Source organism: Eublepharis macularius, chromosome 7 (genome assembly GCF_028583425.1).
Source record: "Eublepharis macularius isolate TG4126 chromosome 7, MPM_Emac_v1.0, whole genome shotgun sequence".
Lineage (NCBI taxonomy): Eukaryota > Metazoa > Chordata > Lepidosauria > Squamata > Eublepharidae > Eublepharis > Eublepharis macularius.
The window spans coordinates 15,726,853-15,749,272 of record NC_072796.1 but is presented as its reverse complement, the minus strand read 5'-3'; the positions used below and the strand labels follow the sequence as shown (position 1 = coordinate 15,749,272).

Sequence of the window (22,420 nt, the reverse complement as noted above, 5' to 3'; positions counted from 1 at the left end):
AACTTGAGTGAAGAACCAGAATTATAATAACCTCACCCTCTGACTGATGTAATGTCAAAGGTCACTGACACTGCTACTCAACTTAAAAACACTTAACTGGCTAGATCAGATGAAGGAGGAGGTCTTCCTTACAATATACCCTTTGGCCCCATGCTGCTGCTTCTTTTGCTTGCATTCTCAGTTGGCTTCGGCTGATTCCGCACACGTTGGATAATGCACTTTCAATGCACTTTATCAATCGTTTGAGGTGGATTATTTATTCCGCACACACAAAAATCCATTCCAAATGATCTATAAAGAGGATTGGAAGTGCATTATCCAACACGTGCGGAATCACTCTTTGATAGCTTCAAAGATCTCCAGTGTTGAATACAACTGCTAAATCCCTTTTCATAGTACTTGGCAGCCCAATCAGAGATATGTTAGACTTCGAAGTCAGAGCTGAACTCTTGACCACGCATCGGGAATCAAAGGTACCAAAATACATGGTACCCAACCAGGGATGGGTGTAGGAGGCCTTGGAAGGATCTTACTAAGTACCCAGGGATGCTCAAGCGAACCTCATTCCAGAGAACACCCCTTTGAGGAAGACCTCGGCTAACAAGCAGACACAGCAGGAGGAGCTCAAAGCCCTTTCATATCATGTACAAAGAGGCCAAATCTCCCTGACTAAAGGAACTGGGGCAGGAGTACTAGCTGCCTCACCACAGGTTCTAGAAGGTTCTGGAGACGTATCAGGTGCTTAGCATCACCTGTCATGTCCAGCCACACCCTGCTGTTCCCTGCTGTTGTGCTGGTAGACTAGTGCTTGATATTATGGTTATGGTTAAACGCTGAGGCTATTCTTTGCTGCAACCTGCAACTGTTAATTACCTTGCCTTCCAGATCCACCATGTGAAACTATGCAAGGGAGGCGTTTGTTCCTGCTGTTATCTGTATGCTCCTCTGAAATGCACCCAGTAGTTCCCAGGTACCATAACCTTGTAAATCCCACACATCAGTTCTGCTGTTTTCCCTCTTAGATGTTTTCCTGCTGAGCCTAGCTGACCCCATTAGACTGCAGGGAGAGGATTTTAGGATTTGCCTGTGCTTTGAAAGCCTATATATGCTTGGTACTTGCATGTGAACGTTATTCCTGGCAAAGATGGAGTAAGCTCATGATACTAACAGCTTTTCAATGAAGTTCTTTGGTGCCTACAGTGAAGTCTTTTGAGAGTTGCTTGGCAGATCCTTACAAGATGCTCTGTACAAGTGTAAATCCAAATTATAGGACTGTCGAGCCAATGCAAAAGGAAAGAAATAAGAAAACCTGACCGCATGGAGTGTTTTTAGTGTTAATGAAGATATCCTGACCTGGATAGCCTAGGCTAGCTTGCTCTTGTCAGACTGCCAAAGAAGACCAGGGTTGCTATGCAGAGGCAGGCAACGGCAAATGATCTCCTTTAGTCTATTGCCTTGAAAACCCCAACAGAGATCGTCGTAAGTTGGCTACAACTTGACAGCATTTTCCATCATCAGCAGTCTTTTAACAGTAGATTTCAATGAGAATAGACAAAGTTTTACCCCAAAAGTATAGCTTTCCACTCAAAACCCATACTAATGAGGTTACATTCTGATATTGAATACCACCACATGGAGCATGAGGAATTCAAGGAAGCACACAGACCGAAACAATAGTTGGCGTAATTACAACATTTATTCTCTTGGAACTTTGAGGAGAATGAGAATTCACATTCACCTTAATCACAGTTAAGAGACAGACAGGCAACGATACTGCCATATTTAAGGATAAGCAAGTTGTAACCAAAATCCAGTTAAGAAGGAACCTTGGGTGTATCCATGGTTAAAGTCAGTGCTGAGGTATTCTTTAATATTGAGTAAAACAGCAGGGGCAAGTAATACTGTCTAGGAAGGGGATGCATGGAATGAGCTCACAATTTCACAGCACACTCGTAGTCTCTTTAAGAGAGCCGGTTTGGAGTAGTAGTTAAGAGCAGCAGGACTCTAATCTGGAGAGCCAGGTTTGATTCCCCACTCCTCCACCTGAAGCCAGCTAGGTGACCTTGGGTCAATCACAGCTTCTTGGAGCTCTCTCAGCCCCACCCACCTCACAGGGTGATTGTTGTGAGGATAATAACACACTTTCTAAACCATTCTGAGCGGGTGTTAAGTTGTCCTGAAGGGCGGTATATAAACTGAATGCTGTTGTTGTTGTTAATGTCACTTAATAGTTCCTCCATGTTCCATTTATTCTGGTCCAGCATTGCTGGAATTTGCCACACAACTAATCACATGAATCTTACACTATAGATCTATCCCTCTGCAATTCTCATCCTTTCTTTCTTCCCCAATGCTCCTATAGGATAATTTCAAAACTAGGGAGAATATTAAAAAATCTCTCCTAACACACACTTTTGAATACTCTTGCTCTTTTCACTCTACCAATACAAGTTCCTGCCTCTAACACAAGAACCATGCAATCCAATGCCCCACACTCCTTTCCTCTCTCCTGAAAATCTGAACCTCTCCCTCTTTGCCTGCTGCTGTCAAATTCTTTCCAAATCTAGTATCTTTACACAACACGTAATGAACAGCAAGCAGGTAACAACTTTAAATCATCAAGATTAGAAGTTATATATCAGGTCTGCTATCTTCAAATAATTATTCCTGCTAGCATAAATTTCTGAGAATTTGTTATAAACATTTAATACTGGGTAAGTCATCTATCTGTTTCTCTATATAACAGTGAACTACACTCATCAGAGAATGTAATGATCTGATGCTGTTTATAAAAAGGGACTCAAGAGACTCCTCTATATGCCACTAGATGTTGACTCTCCAAACTCGCTTCAACTTGCAACATATAAATGAAATCAAAGCGAGAGTTTGGGGCTGTTTTCTCAGGATTATATAAGCACTTCCCCCTAATGCCAATCAAATCAATAGAACTGGCACATGCTTTAAAAACTGCAGTACTGAAGCCTAGGAAAATAAAAATGATGTATTAATTAATGTCCAAATTAACCAACTTAGCACTTAATATACACAAATATTTGTAACCATTTTGTTATTGACCTACAGCACAATCCTAAACAGAGTTACACCCTTCTGAACCCACTGACTACAATGGACTTAGAAGGCCTAACTCTGCTTAGAACTGCGCCACCGCTATTGTGTAATCTCATCCACCAGTAGGTATACTTAGCCCAGGGCAACAGCAAGCAGGTTACACCAACTTCCCAGAGGGTATAAAAAATTCCCAGCTGTTCAGCATGATTTGGTTTGATAGCCAAGTTCCTATTAAATCAACAAGCCTTTGTCATATCCATAAACCACTAAGCAACAGACTGCAAGCTGTAATGCTCCCATGCCTCAGCATATATGCATCACACAGCAAATTGTGTGAAAAGGAAAAGGATCAGCAATCCTTCTGTTCAAGTAATTTTCCACACTGGCAAAGGGCAGTTGCTTCTTCACAAGAGCTGCTATGGTTGGCTTGAGACTCATTCACACAGTGATGGGTCTCAAAAGCAGGAGGCATTTCAGAATCTAAAATTAACCTGGACAGCCTGTATCGGAGATAATTTATTTATACCGTACCTCATCCTGTCCAACAAAAGTCTGAAACGCGGTCAAATGATAACTCTACACTAGGGAAGGGGACAGGGCCCTCAGTTGTGTCCGTTCCCTTCCCTCACCACCAATTCGACTTCTCTCCCATGCCGCCCCCCATTCTATGTAGCTTTCCCCAACGGCTGTTTACTTAACAGTGCCCCAGGGTTAAATGGTCTCGACTTTATTGCCCTATACAACCTTACTGCCTAAATCCAGACAACCAGCTTCTTATCTTCATGACACACTGGAAGGTCACACAAGGAAATGGAAAGGTATGCCCAACAAGAAAAGCCAGTGCTTGTACCAAACTAGATATAGAACTGATACCTATTCTAGGTCAATGGCAGGTGCCTAATCCCTATTACAGGCTAACTTTCTCACTAGGACAGCATGATATAGAGGGGGAGAAACGTTCTCATCCTTGCAGTGTCTGTCGGGCTGCTCAGCAAGAACTGCAGGAACAAGCCGTCCTAAAGAGCTCTGCCCTTGGGCTCTCGCAGCGCTGACTGAAAAGATCAACACCATTAAGCATTGTCAGAAATATGGGGTGGAAAATTTCCCGGAAATTTTTCCAGAGCTTAGTATTTTTCTGAAAAATTGTCCAGATTCATTATTTCATAATGTTAGTAACAATGTAAGAGCACTAAAGGTGTTTAAATTTTTCCAAGTTCTACTCCATCAAAATAATTTCCATATAAAGCTTGGCACTTGTTTGAATATATCAGGGGTGGGCAAATTGCGGCCCGCGGGCCACATGCGGCCCGCTACAGAGTTTTTTGTGGCCTGCCAAGACAGTAGAAAAGTGTGGTAGGGTACATTTGTCTCATTAAACTGATTCTAAAATTAAATGTGCTTGGAGCTATAGAGGATATGAAATTAGCACAATAAATAAATTGAATAAAACTACCACTATTTTATTTAATTTATATTTATTGATTTTTATGATACAATTTATACCTTTTCTGAAATGCAAAGTTAACTAATGAATGCAATCATTTTAAAAGGTGCGGCCCTCCGCTAACCTCCGCTCCCACAAAGTGGCCCCCGAGCCAAAACAATTGCCCACCCCTGGAATATATCATTTAAATCAGCGGTTCTCAACCCATGGAACGTGCAATGGTGGGACGCAAGATTTCCATAGCAATGACTAAGAATTTGCAGTCCTGCAATCTCCCTGTTCACCTACAAATGTGACATGCAATCTCCTGCCCAACTCTACCGGCCATAGATTATCCATCAGTGACCTCTTGGGGTCGCCTAGACTTTAGACACTCAAGTGTTTCTCCTAATTCCCCCTCCCCCCTGCCCACCAGCAAGTGTCTTTGATGAGCCACATTCTGCTGACTCTGCCTGCAAGGGATTAACCATTTATTCATTTTGTATATTTTTATCAAGCTTTTCTTTTTCAATAGGGACCCAAAATGGCTTACCAAAAATACACTTTCAAATGAATTTACATAAAACATGGTAAAATAATCAACAAAGGACAAAAGTAGATAAGACATCTGGGGTTGGTGTCCATCAGGTTATTCCATCTGGCCAAGGCCACGGACTGTGATCCGTGGGCGAGGAGGCAAGGGCCCTTCTACTCATGCTCAAAGAGAAATATACTCAGTCCAGCTGTTTCAAGCTGGCAGCCCTCTTTCCCCCATCCCCCCTCCATTCCTGCTAAAGAGCCTGTGGCCACGCCCAGCTTTTATATACCTGCAGCAGATAGCATGTTTCCGCAATTTGTATGTCCTTCAAACTTAGCATAAATGATAAATACAGTAAGAGACTATCTGTAAACAGGGTGGATTTGATTTAAATCAAACTGATTTAAATCACGATTTAAATCACTAGTCATTAAGGCTTGATTTAAATCATAGTTTTCTACATAAAGACTAATTCTTGCTGGTATAACTTTAATATGCAAGTAGATGCCTGCCTTACCGATAGGTAAAGGAACTTCATTAAAGTATTCCCAAACTGGGTCTTTTTTACGGCCTGCTGTCATTATAGGTTTTTTCCTCCAGGGAAAGAATGTGATAAACCTCAGGTCATACACACAAAAGATCCAAAGACTTGTGCAGTATTGTGCTCAAAAAGTTTCACTTTCATTTTGTACTGCTTGCCCCTCCCTCCTCACACTTAGTTTCTTCTTGTGCAGATCTGTTCCACTCCAAACAATCAGAAAAATATTGTTTCTATTCACTGAACTTCTTGAAACTTAGCACTGGAGGGGTTGATTCTGTCTTCATAGGTTTGTAGAACAATAGGATTAAGGCCTTTTTCTCAACTCTGTTCATGTTACAACATTTTTGCTGTGAAGAAGAGGCATGTGATCTCTGCTGAGCTGACACAAATTCAGTTTTGAGAACTGCAAAACCAAGCATTTGTGATAATTTCTTGTAGGCAGAGAAACTGCCCAATAATCTTACAAAAACCTCTGGAAGAGCATGACATTGTGAATGGATTAATGGAATTTATTTACCAAAAAAATTAAACATATACAGCCTTATTCTACATAATTAAAAACTAATCTTTATTTCATGATGGAATAACCTTTGGATGGTAATATATTTTCCTCAAAAAGCATTTTATTTTAAAAAATCCGATTTAAATAAAAAAAAAATCCGATTTAAATCAAAAAACCCCGATTTAAATTAAAAAAAAATCTGATTTTTTTATTTTTTTTAAAAAATCATTGATTTTTATCCACCCTTTCTGTAAACACATAAATGTCCTTCTTGGGGGGGAAAGGGAGATGTTTCTATCATGATAAGACCCAGTTTTTTTGATAAAGCGACTGATGAAATGTAAGACACAAAAGGCTGAGAACCAGGGCTTTTTTTCTGGGAAAAGAGGTGGTGGAACTCAGTGGGTTGCCCTTGGAGAAAATGGTCGCATGGCTGGTGGCCCCGCCCCCTGATCTCCAGACAGAGGGGAGTTTCTATTGCCCTCCACACCGCTTGGCGGCGCGGACGGCAATCGAAACTCCCCTCTGTCTGGAGATCAGGGGGCGGGGCCACCAGCCATGTGACCTTTTTCAGGAGGTTCCAGAACTCCGTTCCACCACGTTCCTGCTGAAAAAAAGCCCTGCTGAGAACACTGATTCAAACCACACATGGTTTGTTTTTTGCTCTCCTGTTTCAGTTCAAGTATTTTGTTGTTATCGGGATATAAAATTAACATAAGGTACTTTTAAAACTTGTATAATAAATGTATGTTATCATAAACATGCTAAACCACACTCTATTGAGGATATGTGATACTTTCCCAAAAAATTTCCATCACCTTTTAGTGAAAGGCCCAGGCACAGCCTTAGACGGCTTCTGGCTTCATTTAAGGCACAAACAAGAAATACACCAGGAAACAGGGCACCAGCACAGCTACTAGGTAAGGTAGGCGGCTGGCCACTGACATATTCCAACTTGTCGAGGGGGAGGGAGGGAATATTTTGTTCCAGATATTTAAATTTAAGCGCATTTCTTCACCAAGTTACCCCTACCCTGAACATAATTATAAAGTTGATTATTATCAACATTTTAACACTTGGCAGAGTTTATTATATCCAGAAAGCATCTTACATACTTTATTATCTCTTCCACCGTGACCTCTGCATTTCTAAATGGCAAAGCTGAACCAGCTACTTTATAAACCATTATAATCCTATATGGTGGTACTCTTTGAAGTATAAAGCAGAAGTTTAATGGACTGGCTGCCTGCCTGCTCTCCCAAGGGAAGCCAAAATTGTCAGACACTGTTATATTTGGCATTTCTCCTTGGCTGATCAGCTCCTTGGGATTTCAAAGGTGCAATCTGTCTGTACTCTTTATACCTTCCTGGAGGAGAACACAGGCAGTGCATCCAAATATATTTATGCTATGCAAGTCGTATAATAAATTAAAATGTTAAAATTTCATTAAAAAGTATTGTTTTAAAAATTTGCAACACTTTATCAGACATCATCATCATAGAATCATAGAGTTGGAAGGGGTCATACAGACCATCTAGTCCAACCCGCTGCCCATGTTAATTTTATCATCATCATCATCATCATCATCATCATCATCATCACCATCACCATCACCATCACCATCACCATCACCATCATCATCAATCTGTTGTGGCAGATCATAGGGAGAGTGGTAGTCGCACAGATATGTGGAGCCCAGGCCATGAAGGGCTTTGGATGTAATAGTTATGTCCTTGACTTGAGGCCAGTAACTGATGGGAAGCCAATGGAATGACGGGAGTGATATGCAAGCTCTGTCTAGCTCTGGAGAATAAACAAGCTGCAGTGTAAGGTTGAGGAACACATGAAGTATAAAGCTGTAGGAGACTGAAAACAAAGTTCTGCTTCTCTGAATTAATTTGATCCAATTTTTCATCAACGATTAAGCAAATGAACACTTATTTGTATAGTTTAAAACTTTTAAAAATAGTCGGAACGACTCAATAAACTAATGAAGGGTCAAAGTTCAGGCTTTAATTCAAAAGGTTGCCTGTAATGTTACAGCCTGAGTTCAACCTATCCCATGTGTAACAGGCAGACAAGAATAAAATTTGTACCAACTGCCATTAAGATTTTCTTAGAACAGTACCACATCTTTTTTGTATAATTAACTGATAAAATAAATACTTTTAATAGAACTCTTTGAATAGAACTCATATCCCCTGCTCAGTGGGGCATGTACCTTTTACCCAAGGGACCAGCATCATTGCCTTGTATTCAGGGGTGGCGCAAGGGTTTTGGTGCTCGCGGCCGGCCAGCCGGGCAACCCCCCCCACCTCACACGCGCAAGCGCGCATGCTCCGGCCTGCATGATCACACCATGCATGACGTCATCATGGGAGCGCGCGTGCCACCACCGGCCTGATCGCTGCAGCGGGCAGCTCTGACGGTGCACGGGTGGCCTCCGAGCATTCCCGCTCAGTTGCCTGTGCTGCCACAGATGCCTGCCCACGGCAGCTGCGCCCAGCTGGGGGCGTGTGCTGGCGGCGGCACGGGGCAGGAGAGATAGGAGGCTGCAGCTCTGTGGCGCGCATGCTCCCACCCCCCGCACCTCCTCCGGCGCTCCCTCCGGCACCCCGCGCCTGAGGCCACTGCCTACCTGGCCTCAATGGGCGTGCCAGCCCTGCTTGTATTAACCGAAAAGAAAAATTACTATTAATTATTATGGTGCTGGCTTTTAAGCCTATATTGGATAAATAAAAGGTATCAGATTTAGAAAGTAGGCCCATATTCAAAATACCACAATTCAAATCACATTAATAGAATATACCTTTTCTCAGCTTGGCCAGCTAGATTTTAAGTAGTTGCTTGACTGAATGTCAAGTTCCATTCTCTTTACCTAGTTAATCTATTATCGTGGTTGGGGGGGGGCTCTCCATATCATTGGACAAGCAGAGCTGATGAGCCTGGACAAAGCTATTTGCTAGTGCATAGCTGCAGTTAAATTATCAGAGACAGCCCGGTAAAACAATACAACCTTTTCAAAGTGATCTCATTACGAAGTCATAGCTGTGGAGTCTGCAGAAGAAAACTTTAGCCAATCAACTGAAAACAATGCAATACTAAAATAATCTCCTCCAATACTGTTATTACTACATTAGATTTAAAATTCTGCATTAAAACTATACCTGCTAGCATATGATACCACATAAGCAGAGCAGTCAATGTACAGATCACCGGCAGGAAAACCTGCCTTCACTCTGCGATTTCTACTTTCAATATACAGTAAGTAAATCATTACAAAAAGAGGAGCAGTAATCCGTATGTTTAGTTAATACGCTCCTACAAATCTCAGGTCAGAGAGTAAAGTATGTAGTAGTTTTGCCTTTTTTTAGACGTTTAAAAATGTACTGGCTTTAGCTCTTAACTGGAGCTTTAAAAATTCCATTTTGATTACTTATATTAAATGCAACCTCTGCTAATTGTGCTGCTAGCAAAGATTCCTGACATAATATCTCCAACAAGCACAAAGTTTTATTTACACATTATAGAAAGGCTGCCAACAGGCCTGAAGAAAAATGCCCTGTCTCTTTAATAGAGACTTCAAGTGCGGAAATGGGCAGCTGACACTTTTCATGGCGTGGAGGTAAATAACATCACTGGCGTAATAGCAACTAAGTCTCTATTAAAGGGACAAGACATTGTTTCTACAGACAGTTGGCACCCTAGTCTACAGATCAGTTTTGCCAAAGCCAAGTGCAAACCTTAAAAAAAAAAGCATTTACTTTTTCGATTATTTTTGAATCACCTTCACTTAATAAATAAAACTTGTTCTGATTTTGAAAGTCTTATCCAAGTCAAGCAATGAAAAGGAGAACCGCCTAAAGCAAGGTATCGGAGGAATCTAAAAGTTTCTGATACAGCAACAATTTCTTCCCTGCAGCCTTTATTTACCTTTCAGAATGAGCACCATGAAATTTAAAAAAACAACACTGAAGAATAAAACATTTGGGCTTCCTTTCTAAAATAAATGACATGCCTTTAGAAAGGAAGCCCAAATGTTTTGATCGCAACGTAATCCAACAGAAAACTCAATGTTCTTAACTTTCCCTTTGGGGTGAAAATGTGAAGCAGCCCCAGGGCTTTTTTTCTGGGAAAAGAGGTGGTGGAACTCAGTGGGTTGCCCTCGGAGGAAATGGTCACGTGGCTGGTGGCCCCGAGGGCAATCTCAACTCCCCTCTGTCTGGAGATCGGGGGCAGGGCCACCAGTCACGTGACCATTTTCAAGAGGTTCCGGAACTCCGTTCCACCGCGTTCCTGCTGAAAAAAAGCCCTGAGCAGACCTAAATCTGAGGCCCAAGCGACGTGTGTCAGAGGCCAGGCCATTTCTTCAAAGGCATGTCTGCTCCATTCACATGTAAAGTAAAATAGAGGATGTCATTTAAAGAGTACCTAAACAGGAGATGATAACCTTGTTAGTGCCAGAGCGATGAGCTGGCAATTCCAATGTCAGCCTTGGCAACTTGGGTAGGGGCTGGCACACAGAAGGTCCCAGGTTCAATCTCTGGCCTCTCCATGTAGGCAGTGATGTGAAAGATCAGGGGTGTGCAAGCCGTCTCCGGGGAAGAAAACGGGTTTTGGCTAAATCTGGCTTCCCAGAATCAAATGAATGAACCTGGGATCTAATCCAGGAACCTGGATCCAGACCCCCCTGAATAAATTCAGGTAAATCCTCTGCCTTCTGTGAGTGACACTGGCTCAGTTGACCTAAGTTGCAACAGCGCCCCTTGCCTCTGTTTGGTTTGGGTGGACTTCTCTGTTTTGTCATGATTCTCTGGCTTGATGTTGGTCCCCTTTATTCACTTTGGTTCTGGGGAATCCACCCATTCCCTTGCTTCAGTTTGGTACTATTGGGCTTCCTCTTGTATCCTAGATTTTTTTTTTGCGATCCTTGAAACCTGGATCTAGATGTGATGGGAGGGTTTTGTTTAGTTTTTTGGTGCACTCCTAGAACAATCTCTGTCATGAGACCCCGGAGAGCCACTGCCAGTCTGAGTAGACAACGACGCTGATGGACCAAGGGTCTGACTCAATATAAGGCCACTTCCTGGGTTTATGTGCCACACTGCCCCCCATCTACCCTTAGCTTTTCCTCTGTAGTCTCTCTCTCTCCCTCCAGGCACACCTTTCCCCAGCTGGATTCCAATACCAGAAGTCAGCACATAGAAGGAAATGCTGCAGGGGAAAAACTGAGGCTGGATGAGGAAAAGAGTATCAAGTCTGACACAGCCACAAGAAGCACCTTGGACCCGTTTATTGGCACAACCAAGCAGACATTAAACATTTGCCTACTTTAAAATTTGCCTACTTCAACTTCTCTTCTTCCATTTCCCTCTCTGAGCAACATGTCAATCATACTTGAAAAGGCCTCTTGAAAACCTCAAACTATTTCTTAAAATTCTGGCCTGGCTTTTAACTTGGCCTTATTAGTCCTGCCTGCAGTTTGCTATTGACTTTGGCCATTTTCACATTGCTTACCAGCCACGGAACATCACGCCAAGCTCCTGGAACAACAGCGTCTTCCTAGCGCAATTTCGTGCCAGCATCTTCCTGGTGCGAACAGCAGTTCTCACGTGAAATCGCGCCAGGAAGATGCTGTCATGCCGGGAGCTCGGCACGATGTTCAGTTGCCAGTAAGCAGTGTGAAAACAGCCTTCCACTTGTCTGCACTTTATTACTCAGCTTCTCCTTCAGGTTTCCTCCATTACCTGTCTATGACTTTCATGAGTAAAATCCAATGCTAACCATACTGTACCTTCTTCTCTTCAGGTTTCACAGCCAATTTGGTTCATATAAATGCAGGGAGTGAACTAGAAAGACTCAAGGATCTTAGGAGATCTGGATCATGCATCACACAGTTTTTTTTTAAAAAGCAAGTAATTCAAGATGCTACTTCCTCAGTTTCTATGCACTGTACAGCAGGCATTGGTGATCAGCAATGCCTTTTTTCTACACCATCCATAGCGCACAAGAATACTGCTGCAGTCTTAGTAATCCATCTTTAAGATCAGCTCATGTTACAGGTCTACGCAAACATACAAGTCCAAACTTTGAAATAACTTATTATTCCCAAATTATAAACCTGGGATGTGCTAATAAGGCATTTAATATTCTAAGAAGAACTTCTGTGTAAGATTACTCTTGCTTGCTGTTTTCCAGAGAATTGAGGGGGCGGCTTATCTATCGCTGTCCCAGTAACAATTCCTCGCTGCAATGGAACAAATGATTTTCCTAAAATTTACATAAGATAAATAAAACCATGGCAGAGAAATTCCCGTACATGTGAACCAAAGGGGAACAAAACACCTTGCAAACCCCTCATTTCCCAGAACCTGCTACTCACCGCATGGGCACAGGCAGGGCTTTTTTTCTGGGGAAAGAGGTGGTGGAACTCAGTGGGTTGCCCTCGGAGAAAATGGTCACACGGCCGGTGGCCCCACCCCCTGATCTCCAGACAGAGGGGAGTTGAGATTGCTCTCCACTGCAGTGCAGAGGACAATCTTAACTCCCCTCTGTCTGGAGATCAGGGGGCGGGGCCACCAACCATGTGACCATTTTCAAGAGGTTCGGGAACTCCATTCCCCCGCGTTCCAGCTGAAAAAAAGCCCTGGGCACAGGGCTGTCAGTGTTTCTGCCATTTCTAATTTTTTGCAAAAATATGATATATATCCAAGTCTTCCAGCAATCATGGAAAAATGTATATGCGGTGACTAAGCCTTAGTACTAGAAATTATATTATTCACAATATTTTTAAACAGTGAAATAACAACAAAATCAACTTTCTGTGTTAATGCCTCTACAGTATCTCCTTCTTAAACTTCCAGATAGTCTCAGGACATGGGGAATGGACAGAATACCATGAACCTCATAAATTAAGGTATTTTTTTCACATTATCCCAAAGCTGGCAAAATGTTAGCTATGTGTAGGAAAATATATATATTTACCAGAACATACTTTTAAAATGAAACAAGTACACTGAGTGACTGGAGAGCTAATGTTTGCCCAATCTATGTATACCTATAGGTCTGAACCTTGCACACCACAGTAAGCATGCATTTTCCTACATTGAGATAATCTTCATGGGGGGAAAGTTGTAACATGGAAAGGTATCTTAATAACATCATACCGCTTTAAAGTCTTAGAATCTCATAGGCAAATCTGGCATTTTATAAGCAACCATATGTCCCCTGGTGCACTTAAGAGCGTGAAGCCTCTGTAAACTTTCTAAATGAAAGTCACTGGGCTTAAAAAATAGCCCTTCAGGAAGTAGAGATATTAAAATGGGAAATATTTGAAAGACAAAGATCATTTTTGATGAAATTTTCAAATGGATTTTTTCCCCTGTTGCATACGTGCTCCCAAAAGGATTTAAAGCCGTTTCTACCACCACAGCCATATGAATTAACTGGCCGGCCTTAGGTAAGCTGCTCCTGTCTGCAATATGAGGATGATTCTGGCCCATCTTACAGCATTTTGGAACAGTTACCAAGAAAGTGACTGACAGTGCAATTCTAAGCAGAGTTACTCCAGTCAAAGCTCATTGATTTCAAAGGGCTTAGACTGCAGGGACTGTGCTTAGGATTGCACTGAGAGACACAATTTGAGCACTCTGTAGTGCTGAACAAATACTACGACCTGCAGACTTGGCTCAGTTATTGGGTTATGCGACTTTACACATTTGAAACTTCTGCTTTTACCAAGGGAAAGCGCAACTTCTTATTTCTTAGTTGCCCTCCCCATCAAGAAACCATAGCTGATGGCTACATTTATGTCAGTTCCCACAGCCCCAGTTTCCCTCTTGTACTAGAACTACCAGCAGCTATCACATTTATTTGTTTAGAGCAAGATGGGTAGCCCTGTTCGTCTGTCTGTAGCAGTAGAAAAGAACAAGAGTCCAGTAGCACCTATAAGACTCATACCCCACCACAAATTTTGTTAGTCTTACAGGTGCTACTGGACTCTTGCTCTTTTCTACATTTATTTGTTTGTTATACCCCACTTTTCTTCCCAAAGGGTACCCAAAGAGGTTTACATCATTTTATCCTCACAACAACCCTGCAAGGGAGGCTAGGCTGAGAGTGTTACTGAACCAAGGTCACAGAATCACAGAGTTGGAAGAGGCCATACAGACCCTCTACTCCAGCCCCCTGCCCAATGCAGGATGAGCCTAAAGCATCCCTGACTAATATTCATCCAGCCTCTTCTTGAAAACTGCCAGTGAGGGGGAGCTCACCACCTCCCTAGGCAGCTGATTCCACCTTTGAACTACTCTGACCGTGAAAAAGTTTTTCCTAATATCCAGCTGGTACCTTTTGGCATGTAATTTAAGCCCGTTCCTTTGAGTCCTACCCTCTGCTGCCAACTGGAACAGCTCCCTGCCCTCCTCCAAATGACAGCCTTTCAAACATTTAAAGAGAGCAATCATGGCCCCCTCAATCTCCTCTTCGCCAAACTAAACATTCCCAAGGCCCTCAACCTTTCCTCGCAGGGCCCAGTCTCCAGACCTCTGATCATCCTCGTTGCTCTCTTCTGCACCCTCTCAATTTTCACCACACCCAGTAAAATTCAATAGAGTAGGAATTTCAACCTGGGTCTCCCAGATCCTAGTCCAACATTTACCATTACAGCACACTGGCTTTCATCTAAATTAAGAAAGTGGATTTCCAAGGTACATTCTTCTGAGAGCCACACTGGATCAGCTGTCACCCTGCATACCCTAACAGTTTCTATAAAAACTGTATTAAACTCTTCAGAGAACAATCACGCTATCTGCATTCAACCAGAATGCTATAGCTATTGGGCAGAGGCAGGCTAAGGGAGTGAGTATCACAAAGTTTTATTAACAGAACAACAATTTCATTGTTGACTGAACATTTTCCATTTTGTCCAGAATTGTTATTATTTGGAAGATCTGCAAATCACTACACAGTGCCGGTAGCACTGAACAGATCTAGAACACTTGATTCACATCTCACTCCAGCAGTAGATGTGGTGGGTGGCCTTGGACAGGTTACTTGCCCCCACTCTCCCTCTTTCATTTTCAGTCTATCATTTGTCAATACTTTAAGCCGTAATTATGTTTAAAAATCCTTGGGGGGGGGCGTGTTTAAAAATATGATTGTAAAGCAAGCCTTGACAAATTCCAGGTACCCGGTTGCCATGGCATTTAGAAATTTCATTGTGACTCCTAGTATTTTTTGTGGTGGCAATAATTAGAAAATAGGGTCTAATATAACCTTGAGTGCTGAAATAAGAGTCTGGCTTCTAATTTTTTGGTTTACTTCTACTCCCAAAGAAAATATGTCAAGGCCTGTTGTGAAGCACTCTATAACTAGAAAGGGCGTCCTTAAAGCTTGCTACATAAAATTTGTCAGTTTACTGTATTTGTAAGCTGCAGTTATGCACTGACATTATTTCAGGAATCTTTACTAGTATTGCTGTACACGCCACTGCAACTATCAGCTTCCGACGGATTAGTATGTTGGTGATCTGCTTGATGCTGACTCCTATATTCCGTTAAATCAGCTCTACTCAGATAACTTTTGATGCTACGTTGTGGTTTGCTGTTTTGAAACCTTCCCTGAATGTTAGGGAATAAGTCAGGATCTCCGCCTACAAACAAATAGCCAGTTGGTTATCATAAGTACAGTCACAGGGCTACATATGTGTTAACTATGTGAATTAAAAACAATCTAACCATCCCGAAAACTTCATGAATAACATGATAACAGGCACATGAAATACTGTATAGTGTTGAAATATTGATGAGGGTCAACAAGGGACAACTCCCTCCAACAGACACACCACAGAAATAATGTACAAGCGCAGATATTCTCATCTTGCCTTGGCCCCTTTACCTTAAACACAGAATTTGTAAAACAAAACCCTAATATACCCTCCCTTCTTTGTGCAAATGAAACCAGAGCAATGAATTGAAGCAGCAACATGCACTTTAAGAGAACCATATAGCCAAAGGTCCTGCTTTCAGGAATTTAGATGAACAGCTGTTAACAGTAATACTCTATGTTAGCATCTATAAGAATATCCCTGGCTCAGGCCCAGCCCATCTAGCAGGTAGCAGCAACATCTCCAGCGCAGTTCTTCAAGGTTCCGGGCAGCCTGCCATCTCCAAACACTTAACCAAAGGTGACAGAGATCAAGTCTTAAGGACTCATCTGAGTAATAATAATAATAATAATAATAATAATAATAATAATAATAATAATGATGATGATGATAATAATAATAATAATAATGTACTCTCCTACAAACTTCTGATTTTTAACATTTATTACAGTACTACAGACAGCAATGATACTTAGCTTAGCGCCAATAAGTAGGCCATCATCCTTTCATACAAAAGAATTTTTACTATGCTTAAAAGTCTTGGAAAGAGAGATACTCATCTCAGAAGAGAATGAAGTCATTGCAAACTTCGCAAATAAGCTGCTGCGCATTTAAAGGAAATCTTTAGCTAAAATTCCTTTCCATGTAACTGTCCCGGGGACATATTTTATTAACATTCTAACAGTTCACTCCCTGCACTCTAAACTCACTGAAATCTATGGGCTTGAATTATAGTAACTCTGCATAGGATTATAAAGACATTTGGTTCTTACAGGGCAATCCTAAGGAAAACTATATCCTTCCAAGGTCACCGCAATAGACTTTGAAGGGTGTAACTCTATGTAGGATTGCACTGTTAGTCTCTTTTTAAATCCAGCAGTTAATTTTACTTATTTACACATATACACCTTAAAAGATACCTGAGCTTCAGCTAAAACCGTATATACAATATTAATTCAATTTTGCAGGGAGCATTTTTACACAAATTATTAAGAGATATACTAGGCTAACTGGTTCTGCTCTTAGGAATATTACATTTCCTGATGTCCCATTTTACCGCCAAGCGACAGCTCTTGAATATGTAATTTAACTTGCAATTTATAAGTTTAATACTGTACAGATTTTGGCTTGCTTTTATTCTTTGAAAAGTGCAAACTATGTATCTATTTTGCCACCTTGTATATCAAAGTCAAAATATAGTGCTGAGGCAGAGACTGAGTCAACGTAATACTAGCCATACTAGTTGCATGTGGTTTTTAATAGTTTTATACTTGAAGACAGAATACCACATCAAGCAAGGCGAATCAAAACCAAAAAAAATCAATTTACATATTTTAAAGCCATTTAAAGCCTGTAGAATTAATTATTCTCATCAGTGTTAAAATATGCTTTTTATATCCATTCGTATAAATACCTTGCAAAAGAAATTTTAGTGAAACTCATTATTATTATTATTATTATTATTATTATTCAAGAACAGACGATACCTCAGGACCTCAACTACATTCTGGCTACAGATTTGCATTTAAATTTATATCATGCTTTTCTCTCCCCCGACCAAGCAAGTTACAAGACAAGTAAAACAACAGCATAAAAACCATACCCGAAACTTTCATCAAAAATCATCAATGCCCCAGTTTTTTTAAAAAACGAAAACATTCGACAGTCACAGAATGCTGAATTAACCATCTCCAATGCCACAAGTAGTAAAGTTTCAACAATAGTTTAAAAGTTCCAAAGGAGTACAGAGTAACACATGAACAAATGAAGCTATTGCCAAATCACACTTTTGTCCCACTGAGCTCAGTACTGTCTGACAGGTGGCACCTCTCAACTCCTGTGACCAGTGAGTCATTGGCCGTTTTCACACTGCTTACCGGCCACGGAACATCACGCCAAGCTCTCGGAACGACAGTATCTTCCTGGCGCGATGTTCCGTGGCCGGTAAGCAGCGTGAAAACGGCCACTCCAGGGACTAAAATCAAGACTTCCATCGATTAAAACATGTGCTGCAGCCCACCAAGACATTTCCTCCTGGAAAAGTCTAGATTATGATGTTAGAATGTCACAAGTATGTGCACGTCTTTGATTTCTTTTGGCAAGCCTTTAGAAGCCCATACTACACTCCGGACCCCACAATACAGTGAATTTTATTCTTAGGCTTCTAAAGAGCCATTTACAAAGCTGCACAGAATAATCTCAGGATGACTAGGAAGGGACACTTTCATAAAACATAAGAAAACTGTTTTTGTTGCATCTGTGTGTTGTTGTCGCGTCCCCCCCCCCAGTGCTTTCCTTCCGTCTGCCAATGTGCCAAAGTAAACAAAGGCATGTGTGGGCAGGTAAATGACTTAAAAAGGTGCAGACAGGTTGAGAGCTGATTTACAAGATCTTTATACATGTGTTTTTAAAAGTACTATCCCACCTTATATCCTAAATGAGGTTCTCAACGTATCTGTCAAGAAAGAATTAAACCCACAAAACTCAACCACCATGTCATTTATTTATTTATTTATTTATTTATTTATTTATTTATTTATTTAATTCAATTTATACCCCACCCTCCCCACAGATGGGCTCACTTTTATCACTTTTGAGTAGTAAAAAGTTATAGGGTTTCCCGGAAATAACAGAAGAGAGATGGGAGGGAGGAAAATAAGTCAAAACCATTCAGAATCAACAGAAAATATTTTACTTCAAATCTAGCAACAACTCTAACTTTTTAGAGAACAAAGGAGTTTTTTTTCCCTGGGCTATACAGTTAAACTATAATAAAAACCAAGGAGAGAATGCAACTGCATATCTAGTACCCAGTCCAATGTTTTCACGCTTTCTGACAACCCAAAGATAGCTTTGCACACCTGGGGTCTGATTCCATCCCTCCCCTACAAATACCATGAGGCATGCCAAGCCCTCTTGCCAAAGCTGCTCTTTGAGAGCAAACGGCTGCTGGTGTGGAGGGATACACCGGACACAACAAGAAAGGATATGACAGCAGACTGTATAGTTCCCTTAATTTTATTTGAAAGCCTCTTAGTTTTCCTCCAGTAACCTCACTTCAGCTTGCTTTAAAAGTATTAGAACAAAACTGTGTATCAATTGCAGACTAACCTCCTTGCTGAAAAATTAACACTGAAGTTCTACCGCTGTCCCAATTGTACCTTCCTATTTTCTGACTCAAACACACAGTCTGCTTGATAGTGTTTCTCCACAATTTCTGAGCATTTGGAGCACACAGGTCTAAAAGATTTCTCTCTGAATTTCAGTGCTTTGATGAACTTCAGTCCTAAAGCCAATTATTTCACATTTAATTATTAGCTTTGTTTATAGAATTACAATTTTGTTTCTCGAAACAGTGACAGCATCACACTAAAAATACAATTTAAACTTTTTGTGCTTTTACTACAAGCTATAATTCACACAACAGAACTCCTGAAGTGGACTACAAGATACCTAAAAGAAATTTGCTGAAAAACTGTGCATTTTATAAAGCTTTAATCTCTTCAAAATAAGAACTGAAAATCATCACAAGAACTTGCAACAAGCTGTCTTTACTTAAATTATACTAAAGAAAATAATAAGAAGCACTTAATCTGACTTACGTAACTGAGGACGGCGATACTACATCACCACAATTAAACACACCGACTTACAACACATTGTTACCAAATTCCAACACTTGGTAATGGACTGAACTGTGTGAAGTAAAACAATGCTGTGAAAACTATGCAGAAAAATCACTGAACCCCCCCCCCCCCGAGGAAGACCCTGTGACTTTTGCTGCTTTCCCACTGCATTGGGAACGACTTGCAGCTTGTCAAAACATTTTCTTTTTGAAATTAAAAAATTAGACTCACCCGGGCTTGGTCCGCCTTCTTCATAATCCTGTTCGCTCATAATCAGAAGTCTGGCTCCTCCAACATTAAGACGTGAAACAGCAGAAAGCGGACAGCTGCCCTCTCGTTTTGTCCAAGACCTCAGATCCTGTCTCTCGATAGTAGTGGATTAATCCTGAAGCAAGTTATCAAGGCTTCATGCCGTTTAAAGTGTGCATGTGACACAAGCCGAGCTGCAGAGCCGCAGCAGCACTCGCCCCGGCAGATTAAGCTGAGTGGGATGTTTATCAGTGATAAACCCCCACACCCAGGGAGCAAGAAGGGCAGGGCCTACATCTCTATCATCAAGTGTCGCCAGGTAGAAAGCTTTGAATTACACCCAGAACTGCCTTGCTTAGTTATACCAGCAGATGTCTCGTTTAAGAAATTGCATCCATCGGAGGAGCTGTCCTTGCATACAGGCACAATACATCAAATCACAGCAGCACTGTGCTGCTCCGTAAGCTAGTATCATATGCAGGTAAAACAATCAGTCCGAGACAACATTAGGGGTGACAATCTGAAAAGGGCAGGATCCTGCAGCAAGCGGAGCCAAAAGGCAGCAGAGGCTCCGCGTTTGCAGCCACCTGCACTGCTACTCTGAGTAAGTCAGAGAGGGACAAGGAATGTGTGGGAGCCTTCTGGCCAGAACCGGCTGCATGTCTGGAGGGACCCTGAGCAAATCGTCATACACCGACCTCCCACCCATAGGCACACCCTCTCTTCCTCAGGGAGGAGGGAGCAGAGTGCGACTGGTGGCTCCTGCGTGTGCCTTCAGGCCACTAGAACCAACAGAGCTAGAAGGCAGATGAGAGAGCGGAGCTGCACTTACCTCTTTTTTGCCTCCCAGAGAGACAGTGAGGGCCAAGCTGCAAGTGAATGGCAAGGGAACAGCAAGTGAACAGACTCACGTGTATTCCTCCCTGTTCACTTGCGCTCCACTTGATCACTACGTGCGTAAGTGGAGCAGAAGTGAACAGGGAGGAATACACGCGAATCTGTTCACTTGCCGTTCAAGTGTCATTCATCACTTGTAGCTCGGCCCAGAGAGAGAGAGAGAGAGAGAGAGAGAGAGAGAGAGAGAGAGAGAGAGAGAGAGAGAGAGAGAGAGATGTTGCAGGACTTTTGGAGCAAGCTCCCATTTTTGGCTAGGAGGGGCCAGCCAGAGAAAGACCTGAATTAAGTTTGGCTCTCTCTCCTTCAAGCCTATTGGTGCTCCAGTGGAGCTTGAAGGAGTCAGATCAGTTCCTTCCCTGGATGTCCCTCCTAGCAGGCATTTTTAGCTCCGAGAACAACATGGCCTTCAAGCCTCTCTTGGGACCCCAGCAGCCACAAGGCCCACCTACTCCTTGACACTGTTTCTTCTTCTGGTCCCAGCACCTTCCTTCTTTGCCTGGCTGGTTGAGGAGAGGGGTCTGACGTGCCCTGCTCTAGCCTCTTCCAGTCCCACACTGAACATTTTACTCGAGAAATACTTATATAAAACCAGGGCATTTGTTCAGCTGGAACGTGGTGGAACAGAGTTCCGGAACCTCTTGAAAATGGTCACATGGCTGGTGGTCCCACCCCTGATCTCCAGACAGAGGGGAGTTGAGATTGCCCGCCGTGTTCACTTGCCATTCACTTGCAGCTTGGCCCTCACTGTCTCTCTGAAGGCACAAGTGTCTGGAGATCAGGGGGTGGGGCCACCAGCCATGTGACCATTTTCTCCTAGGGCAACCCACTGAGTTCCATCACCTCTTTTCCCAGAAAAAAAGCCCTGTATAAAACAGCATTGGGCTGTATACACGGCACTGTGCGAGAGGATTCTGCACACTTGTCTGCCAGAAGGCGAGTGGAGTTGAGGCCCTGAGATGTCAAATAAGTTAACACGGGGACTGGAGTTTAGAAAGTTTGCAAACGCCTCCATGCGCTGCAGATGGCCTTTGAAAATGCTCTTCATAATGCTAGTGCATTTGGCATGAATGAATATATATTATGGCGCCATATATTATGGCGCTTACTATTAGTTTTATTGCACTTCACTCAGTGTTATCTTTACACTCACCAGTATAATGTAAGCATTATTACAGTTTCTTAAATATAATTTTGACTTGATAATACTATTGTTACTTGATAATAATAACACTGACTTTGTTCACCTCTCTGAATGTGGCACTAATCTGTCCAGAAGGGCAGTATATAAGCACATTTATTGTTGATGTTGTTGTTATTGATTGTGTCAAGCAGCATTGAGACAACTTACTTAACACAATCCCTACAGGTCCTCAGGGTTGCAATCTTTGGCACTCTTATCTGGGAGTAGTGCTCATTTAACACAGTGGAATAGAATGGGAGTCAACATGCATAGAAGTGGACTATTCATTTTATCCAAACCCATTTGGTCCTACATTCCCTGGACAGAAGTGGTGGCGAGTGTTGCCTGTTGAGGCATCTGTTGTTTTGCCTCATGGCTGAATCACCTATTTTTTGAAGTGAGAAAGTCCTCAAGTTGACCTTATATTTTACACATGAAGTCATTTGTAAAGGAAAAGTTACTGTGTCAAGCTTTTTTTGAGATGCAGTTTCAGCCAACTTCTATGTCTA

The 22,420-nt window shown here is 42.0% G+C and overlaps 1 protein-coding gene across 3 annotated transcripts in view; it reads right to left on the bottom strand.

Annotated features, from left to right (window-relative positions):
• The window catches only part of SLC12A7 (solute carrier family 12 member 7), a 149,175-nt gene that overhangs the window by 95,083 nt on the left and 31,672 nt on the right, over nucleotides 1–22,420 (bottom strand). The window contains exon 1 of one of the 3 annotated variants that reach the window (XM_054984358.1): nucleotides 9,241–9,299. The exons of the other annotated variants lie outside the window; for them this stretch is intronic. Coding sequence (XP_054840333.1) covers nucleotides 9,241–9,262 — 22 coding nt within the window. The 5' untranslated portion in view covers nucleotides 9,263–9,299. Of the gene's footprint in view, nucleotides 1–9,240; nucleotides 9,300–22,420 lie in introns of those variants that run through there. 3 annotated transcript variants of the gene reach the window in all.